Source organism: Blennius ocellaris (genome assembly GCF_963422515.1).
Source record: "Blennius ocellaris genome assembly, contig: SCAFFOLD_56, whole genome shotgun sequence".
NCBI classification, from domain to species: Eukaryota; Metazoa; Chordata; class Actinopteri; order Blenniiformes; family Blenniidae; genus Blennius; species Blennius ocellaris.
The window spans coordinates 224,878-234,877 of NW_027661835.1; the positions used below are offsets into that span (position 1 = coordinate 224,878).

At 45.5% G+C, this 10,000-nt stretch overlaps 1 protein-coding gene across 1 annotated transcript in view; it reads left to right on the forward strand.

Moving 5' to 3' along the window:
- Nucleotides 1-8,695: 8,695 nt before the first annotated feature.
- The window catches only part of LOC308148769 (estrogen-related receptor gamma-like), a gene marked incomplete at both ends in the record, with an annotated part of 9,385 nt that continues 8,080 nt past the window's right edge, over nt 8,696-10,000 (forward strand). The window contains 1 exon segment of the mRNA XM_080522280.1: nt 8,696-8,716. Coding sequence (XP_080378406.1) covers nt 8,696-8,716 — 21 coding nt within the window.

Below are 10,000 nucleotides of genomic sequence, written 5' to 3' on the forward strand. Positions count from 1 at the left end.
GGGCAAATTTCCCAAATTGAAGCGGGGTTGAAGAAACCGTAGATAAAATAAAAACAGTGTTTTATTGACCTTATTCCGGAAGTTTGCGTGGGCGCCGCCATGCGCGTAATCACACTTCCGGTTTAGCCCCGCGCTACTTGATTTGCGATACCAGTCTCTTGAATTGTTTCCAATTTTAAGGTACTTTTAAGCTCATTTAAAGCTATCAGAGATGGCCGGGGTTAATTGCGCAGTGCGTGGTTGTCACAATAGCTGGATAAAAAGGAAGCTCACTCTGTCGCAGCTTTGTTTTGAGCATCAGAAGAAGAGGTCTGAGTGTTGTGGTCCTGTGTTTACCTTGCACTGCCCCCCTACCAAGGACGAGGATCGGCGAGCTTGGCTGAAGGCGCTGAATTTAAACAATCCGCCGAAGTTACCTTTCGTCTGCTCTTTTCACTTTGTGGATGGTAAACCTCCACCTGAACATCCTTACCCAGAGAAATGGTAGGGCTACGTCGCTCCTCTGAAGAAACCCCGTCGGGTGCTTGTGAGACCATCAAGTAAGTTGATATCGACTTTAAACAAGCCGTTTGACGAGGCCTGATCTCCAATCAAAAACAATAACGTCATTCTTTGATTTGTTAAAATTATGTTAAGTTACTATGTGATGTGTTTTATGTAACATGTTGTTAAACTATGAAAACCAGAGGTGGGCAGTACACTGTTAGCTAGCTACATTCACACTAGCTCGCTGCAGTTAACTTGAGCAACATTTGCATAAACTTGTACGTTTATCAGTCATTTTCTGACACCCTAAAGTAATATACCTGTAATGCATTTGAATAATATTATTTGTTAATAAGCTTTATTTTCACAATATAAAACCACTTGTGTGTCTTGCACTGCTTCCAAAATGATTGTTTTTCTTGCTTTGGTGGTGGAATCACAGTGAGTAACCCCGACTATTGTTTTGTAATAACGTTACTCTTAAGTATACATTTTTATACTCTACCCTATCCACCTCTGGTAAAAAATTCAATAAAAAAATGTTGTATAATTTCTTAAAAACTAATTGAATTTGTCTTGTCTTCAGCTGCATCTGCCACCTGTGCTGTGGAAGACGATCCCCATGAAGAAGAAACACCTTCACTTCCTCCTGACCACCACTATACAGCTACTGGGCCAATATTAGACCAGCCACTTAAATGTGATCAGGCAACACAGTGTTCAGGTCCCCGAACTGTACAGACAACTGCTACGCTCTGATCACTGAAGCCACAGTACACGGGTTTGCCCTTGGAAGGTTTTGGTTTTTTGGCTGATCAGCTGACAAAAGATTACAAAAATTCCTTTCAGATGGACGCTCGTGATCAGATCTTTATGTCACTGATGAAGCTCCGCCTAAATTTGCTGCAGGATGACCTTGCTGAAAGATTTCATGTGTCACAGTCACAAGTCAGCAAGATTACATGGCTGTGGTTCGACATCATGGAGGAGAAGCTGAGGAGTTCCATCCCTTGGCTGCCCAGGGAGACAATTCTAGCAGGTCATAATGTACATGAACAGATTATTAAAAAAAACAAACCTATTTCCAAGTGGTGTTGCCAATGTAGGCTTTGTTTATTTGCACATTAAAAGAATTAACCTCTCATATAAAGTGTGAATTATTTTGCTTGTCGTTTAAATGAAAATAACAAAACAAAATAATTAGAAATGTCGGCATATACTATTTCCGGCCATCTTCTCATGTCATCCGCCCGCTCTGAAATATCTCTAGGGTGAGCCAAAGATATTCCTCCTGAGCTCCTCAGTGCATGTGTGGTCTCTTCCCATGTCGTTCTCTCCATGTTTCTGTGACACACAGTGAAAGACAAGTCATTAGCAGAGTCAGAAAAACAAAGTTTTACAAATGGAAATAAAATATAACAGACTATTGGTGCAACAGAAAGTATAATAAGAGATAAAGTAGCTGCACTTTAGTTTTTACATTCATGCTTCACTGTTCTCAGTTTTAGAATAGACTAGACTACATTCAACTCATTAAAGTAGAGATTTAATTTTGACCTTCAATGAAACTTTATTTTTTTCCAGACTTTAGATTCTGGAGCTTTAATCAGTTTTAATAAAGTTTGTCTGTCAAAATGATAAGAAAATAATCTTTTAGGTTTCCACATACTTTATTTTTTTCTACTTACTCCTGTATTATTTAAATAAATAAAAACTCCAATGGAGATTACGACCAAAGTTCAGTTCATGGTAGGAGGGTACAGCTGATGAAGAGGATGGAGAGAGCTGATGAAGAGCATGGAGAGAGCTGATGAAGAGGATGGAGAGAGCTGATGAAGAGCTGATGAAGCGGATGGAGAGAGCTGATGAAGCGGATGGAGAGAGCTGATGAAGAGCATGGAGAGAGCTGATGAAGAGGATGGAGAGAGCTGATGAAGAGCTGATGAAGCGGATGGAGAGAGCTGATGAAGCGGATGGAGAGAGCTGATGAAGCGGATGGAGAGAGCTGATGAAGAGGATGGAGAGAGCTGATGAAGAGCTGATGAAGCGGATGGAGAGAGCTGATGAAGAGGATGTAGAGAGCTGATGAAGCGGATGGAGAGAGCTGATGAAGAGGATGTAGAGAGCTGATGAAGCGGATGGAGAGAGCTGATGAAGCGGATGGAGAGAGCTGATGAAGAGGATGGAGAGAGCTGATGAAGAGCATGGAGAGAGCTGATGAAGAGCTGATGAAGCGGATGGAGAGAGCTGATGAAGCGGATGGAGAGAGCTGATGAAGAGGATGTAGAGAGCTGATGAAGCGGATGGAGAGAGCTGATGAAGAGGATGGAGAGAGCTGATGAAGCGGATGGAGAGAGCTGATGAAGAGGATGGAGAGAGCTGATGAAGAGCTGATGAAGCGGATGGAGAGAGCTGATGAAGAGGATGTAGAGAGCTGATGAAGTGGATGGAGAGAGCTGATGAAGCGGATGGAGAGAGCTGATGAAGAGGATGTAGAGAGCTGATGAAGCGGATGGAGAGAGCTGATGAAGCGGATGGAGAGAGCTGATGAAGAGGATGGAGAGAGCTGATGAAGAGCATGGAGAGAGCTGATGAAGCGGATGGAGAGAGCTGATGAAGCGGATGGAGAGAGCTGATGAAGAGGATGTAGAGAGCTGATGAAGCGGATGGAGAGAGCTGATGAAGAGGATGGAGAGAGCTGATGAAGCGGATGGAGAGAGCTGATGAAGAGGATGGAGAGAGCTGATGAAGAGGATGTAGAGAGCTGATGAAGCGGATGGAGAGAGCTGATGAAGCGGATGGAGAGAGCTGATGAAGAGGATGTAGAGAGCTGATGAAGCGGATGGAGAGAGCTGATGAAGCGGATGGAGAGAGCTGATGAAGAGGATGGAGAGAGCTGATGAAGAGCATGGAGAGAGCTGATGAAGAGCTGATGAAGCGGATGGAGAGAGCTGATGAAGCGGATGGAGAGAGCTGATGAAGAGGATGTAGAGAGCTGATGAAGCGGATGGAGAGAGCTGATGAAGAGGATGGAGAGAGCTGATGAAGCGGATGGAGAGAGCTGATGAAGAGGATGGAGAGAGCTGATGAAGAGCTGATGAAGCGGATGGAGAGAGCTGATGAAGAGGATGTAGAGAGCTGATGAAGTGGATGGAGAGAGCTGATGAAGCGGATGGAGAGAGCTGATGAAGAGGATGTAGAGAGCTGATGAAGCGGATGGAGAGAGCTGATGAAGCGGATGGAGAGAGCTGATGAAGCGGATGGAGAGAGCTGATGAAGAGGATGGAGAGAGCTGATGAAGAGCATGGAGAGAGCTGATGAAGAGCTGATGAAGCGGATGGAGAGAGCTGATGAAGCGGATGAAGAACTGATGAAGCGGATGGAGAGAGCTGATGAAGCGGATGAAGAACTGATGAAGCGGATGGAGAGAGCTGATGAAGCGGATGAAGAACTGGTGAAGAGGATGGAGAGAGCTGATGAAGAGGATGAAGGGCTGGTGAAGGATGGACTGACGGTGATCGTTTCCCGGGAACTGAGCAGTGACGTCAGTGCGGCTGCAGGCTTCGGCCAGCAGGTGGAGCTCCAGCCTTGTTAATGTTCACCTCTGGTGCCGTTTTCATTGAGCTCAGAGACACTTCCGGTTTGTCTTCGTCAGGGATTTATTGAAGCTTTGTAAAGCTTTACAATTTAGCTTTTAATCAGTTTGACTGGAACAAACTCTTTAAACTCAATGTAACAAAATGATGAAGAGGAGGATGAAGAGGAGGAGGAGGATGTGAAAAGGAGGAGGAGGATGAAGAAGAGGAGGAGGATGTGAAGAGGAGGAGGAGGATGAAGAGGAGGAGAATGAAGAGGAGGAGGAGGATGAAGAGGAGGAGGATGAAGAGGAGGAGAATGAAGAGGAGGAGGAGGATGAAGAGGAGGATGAAGAGGAGAAGAAGAGGAGGAGGAGAATGAAGAGGAGGAGGAGGATGTGAAGAGGAGGAGGAGGATGCAGAGGAGGATGAAGAGGAGGAGGAGGATGATGAAGAGGAGGAGGAGAATTAAGAGGATGTGGAAGATGACATCACGACGAGACGCACATGAGCTGGAAGTGATGACGTCATCACCCATTTCAGTTTCAACTTTTCCTGCTCCATGTCTTCTTCTCTGGTGGTGGTGTGTTTCCATGGCGGCGTGACAACGCGGCAACGTCCATCACCAGAGGCAACAGCTGTTGTTTTTAAAACAGTCGGTCTAAACCTTGATGAAAATGAAAATGTGAGACTAGAAAGTCCAGAAAGCAAAAAGGAGGGTCACAGTATGAACGTCTGCCGCTAACATTAGCATGTTGCTAACCAGCGTGTCCTCTGATCCAACACGCTACGTTAGCATGTTGCTAACCAGCGTGTCCTCTGATGATTAGCAACCAGCATGTTGCTAATCATTGTTTCTTCTGATCCAACACGCTATGTTAGCATGTTGCTAACCATCGTGTCCTCTGATCCAACATGCTACGTTAGCATGTTGCAACCAGCGTGTCCTCCGATCCAACACGCTATGTTAGCATGTTGCTAACCAGCGTGTCCTCAGATCCAACACGCTACGTTAGCATGTTGCTAACCAGCGTGTCCTCCGATCCAACACATTATGTTCGCATGTTGTTAACTATTTTTCCTCCGATCAGACACGTTAACATTAGCATGTTGCTAACCAGCGTGTCCTCTGATCCAACACGCTATGTTAGCATGTTGCTAACCGGCGTGTCCTCCGATCCAACACGCTATGTTAGCATGTTGCAAACCAGCGTGTCCTCCGATCCAACATGCTACGTTAGCATGTTGCTAACCAGCGTGTCCTCCAATCCAACATGCTACATTAGCATGTTGCTAACATCATGTCCTCTGATCCAACATGCTATGTTAGCATGTTGCTAATCATTGTTTCTTCTGATCCAACACGCTATGTTAGCATGTTGTTAACCATTGTGTCCTCCGATCCAACACGTTATGTTAGCATGTTGCTAACCATTGTTTCCTTCGATCCAACACGCTAACATTAGCATGTTACTAACCATTATTTCCTCTGATCCAACACGTTAACATTAGCATGTTGCTAACCAGCGTGTCCTCTGATCCAACACGCTACATTAGCATGTTGCTAACCATCATGTCCTCTGATCCAACATGCTATGTTAGCATGTTGCTAATCATTGTTTCTTCTGATCCAACACGCTTTGTTAGCATGTTGCTAACCATCGTTTCCTCTGATCCAACACGCTATGTTAGCATGTTGCTAACCAGCATTTCCTCTGATCCAACATGCTACGTTAGCATGTTGCTAACCAGTGTGTCCTCCGATCCAACACGCTATGTTAGCATGTTGCTAACCAGCGTATCCTCTGATCCAACACGCTATGTTAGCATGTTGCTAACCAGCGTGTCCTCTGATCCAACACGCTATGTTAGCATGTTGCTAACCAGCATGTCCTCTGATCCAACACGCTACGTTAGCATGTTGCTAACCAGTGTGTCCTCCGATCCAACACGCTATGTTAGCATGTTGCTAACCAGCGTATCCTCTGATCCAACACGCTATGTTAGCATGTTGCTAACCAGCGTGTCCTCTGATCCAACACGCTACGATAGCATGTTGCTAACCAGCGTGTCCTCTGATCCAACACGCTACGTTAGCATGTTGCTAACCAGGGTGTCCTCCAATCCAACACGCTACATTAGCATGTTGCTAACCATCATGTCCTCTGATCCAACATGCTATGTTAGCATGTTGCTAATCATTGTTTCTTCTGATCCAACACGCTATGTTAGCATGTTGCTAACCATCGTGTCCTCTGATCCAACACGCTATGTTAGCATGTTGCTAACCAGCGTGTCCTCTGATCCAACACGCTACGTTAGCATGTTGCTAAGCGTCCAGCTAGCCGCGGTGGAGTCACCCGAGGTGACGCTCGTGTGCTGAACCCCTTAATCCTTCACCTGGATCCCTAACCTTAATGCTGTTTGTCGAGCTCCGTAAGCAATTTACATTGTAGGCCAATCCACACACACACACACACACACACGCACACACACACACACACACAGGGACAGCATTAACAGGATTAGCGAGGTGAAGCCGTGAGCCAGCGGAATATCGGCTTTCCCTTCCAGAAGACGTCACTTCGTTTCCAGATTCCCGAACCCGAGTCCTCGACGGAGGCCCCGCTGAACCAGAACCAGAACCAGCTGTGCAACCGTTTCCATGGCAACCAGTCGAAGTGAAAAAGTGAAAACACGAAGCTTCTCAGCGTTTTGTTTGTTTATGCGACGAAAAAGTGAAAAAAACCCAGATCAGACATCTTTTCTAAAAGTCAGAAACAAGGTCTCAGAACCTAAACCACTTCCAGAACCTGGTCCAGAACCTGGTGTATAACCAGGTCCAGAACCACAGATCCGTTTCACCTGGTATACATCTGTTGAATCTGTATGTTAAGATTCTTTGATGCATATCAGGCACACACACACACACACACACACACACACACACACACACACACACACACACACACACACACACACACACACACACACACACACACACACACACACACACACACACACACACAGCCTGATTATGCAGTTCTTATGAAACAGCAGATGTAGGTGAAAGTGATCTGAACGTCTGAGAGTGAGATTAGAGTGTGTGTGAGTGTGTGTGTGTGTGTGTGTGTGTGTGTGTGTGTGTGTGTGTGTGTGTCACTCAGGATTCTCACACTAACAACTTAATTTGTTCACTCATGAGAGTCAAGACGTTTCTATAAACTCACTTCCTGTTTTAAATTCTCGAGTGTTATTGGAGTTAGCATCACATGCTAATGTTTATGGAAAATAAAAATCCCCGGAAGAAGCATTCAGCAGTTTGATCGCTCATTTCCTGTTTGTGCTTTACAAAGTCTGAAGTTTGCTAATGCTATTGCCGCTGTGCATATTGCTGCAGCTAGCATAAGGAGCTAACAGTTAGCTCAAAGGTGTAAAGGATCCCGGTAAAACCACACACACACTAATTCACCACAAACCACCGACACTGCAACTTTAACCGCTAAGGTAGCTTAGCCAACATTAGCACTGAAATATTTGAAGGAGATGTTCTGAATTAGCATTTTTTTCTAAATCTCATCTTTGTTCTGTTGCTTTGATGCTGAAGAGACTGCGGCTCGTTTCCACCGCAACGACTTTGCAGTGTTTGGGATGTCCGTTTCCACGACAACGGTGTTCCGAGCCACTGAAAACAACTTTGTGAGGACAGCGCTGGAGGTGCTACTTTTTGAAAACCAACCGCTCAGGCCGACTCGCGACTGAAACCAACAGCGGCCACTAGAGGGCGACGGGCTTTCACTGCTTCGGCCGTTTCCATGGAAACAAACATCGTTTACAACATCCTGGGAACATCAAACTCCTGGAATGGAAACGTAAACATGCTGCATTTTACTTTGAAATGGAGGTTCAGCAAGAGGAGCAGGAGGTGCAGCAGGAGCAGGAGGAGGAGGTTTAGCAAGAGCAGGGGGTGCAGCAGGAGGAGGAGGTGCAGCAAGAGGAGGAGGAGGAGGTGCAGCTGGAGCAGGACATGCAAGAGGAGGAGGAGAGGGTGCAGCTGGAGCAGGAGGTGCAGCAAGAGGAGGTGCAGCAGGAGCAGGAGATGCAGGAGGAGGAGGAGGTGAGCAGGAGGAGGGGGTGCAGCTGGGGCAGAAGGTGCAGCAAGAGGAGGAGGAGGAGGTGCAGCAGCAGGAGGAGGAGGTGCAGCAGGTGGAGCAGCAGGAGGAGGTGCAGCAGGTGGAGCAGCAGGAGGAGGTGCAGCAGTTCCCCTCTAATCCGCCATGTGGACATTCTGTCCTTCATCCAGTGAATAAATGCAGTGAGGCGGCTGATTTGCTGGTCCTGCAGGCTCCGCCCCCTCTGTGAGGACAGGACAGCAGATAAATAGCAGATCCTCCTCCTCCTCCTCCTCCTTCACCTCCTCCTTCACCTCCTCTCCAGAGTTCAGGCGTCTTTTCTTTCCTCAGAGACGATAAAGTTCCTCCAGACGACACCTTTTCTATCGTTTGTTTTTGTTTTCCTTTCATTTGATTTATTGTTTCCTTTTGTTTAGAGTTTTGTTTCATTTTGTATCAATTTGTTTCCTTTCATTTAATTTCCTTTCATTTTATATCGTTTGGTATCTTTTATTTTGGAGGATGGCGCTGCAGGATTTCTGTGTGAGTCACTTCCTGGATCCTCGGCGGTGAGTCTGACTTCAACTTCAACATTTACACTTTAATTCTTTAAAAACAAACAACTGGAGAAAATGTCAATAAATAAAAAGATCCAGGGAAACAAGAGAATTTTGTGAAGTCAAACTGTTTGTTTTTAAAGCCTCCGTCTGTAAACAACAAACAAACAGTTTTAAGTTGTTTCTGTTCAGAGGTTTAAAAACGATGTCAGTAAACGAGGCGGGTCCAGAACGGAGCCTCACCAGCTGCTGGTTTAGACAACAACAACAACAACAACAACCACAACCACAACCACAATAACCACAGCAACAACAACCACAACCACAACCACAGCAACAACAACCATAACAACAACAACAAAAACAACCACAACAAAAACCACAACCACAACAATCACAGCAACAACAACCATAACAACAACAACAAAAACAACCACAACAACCACAGCAACAACAACCACAACCACAGCAACAACAACCACCACAGCAACAACAACCATAACCACAACAACAACCACAACCACAACAACCATAACAACAACAACAAAAACAACCACAACAACCACAGCAACAACAACCACAACCACCACCACAGCAACAACAACCACAACCACAACCACAACCACAGCAACAACAACCACCACAGCAACAACAACCATAACCACAACAACAACCACAACCACAACAACCATAACAACAACAACAAAAACAACCACAACAACCACAGCAACAACAACCACAACCACCACCACAGCAACAACAACCACAACCACAACCACAACCACAACCACAACCACAACCACAGCAACAACAACCACAGCAACAACAACCACAACCACAACAACCACCACAGCAACAACCACAACCACAGCAACAACAACCACAACAGCCATAATAACAACAACCACAGCAATAACAACAACAACCACAGCAATAACAACAACAGCAGCCACAACAACCACAGCAACAACAACCATAACAACCACAACAGCAACAACCACAACAACCACAACAACAACAACAACAACAACAACCACAGCCACAACAACCATAACAACAACAATTAAAACAACCACAACAACAACAACCACAGCAACAACAACAATAACAACAACAACAGCAACAACAACAACAACAACAACAACAACCACAGCAACAACCACAGCAACAACAACCACAACAGCCATAATAACAACAACCACAACAACCACAGCAATAACAACAACAACCACAGCAATAACAACAACAGCAGCCACAACAACAACAACCA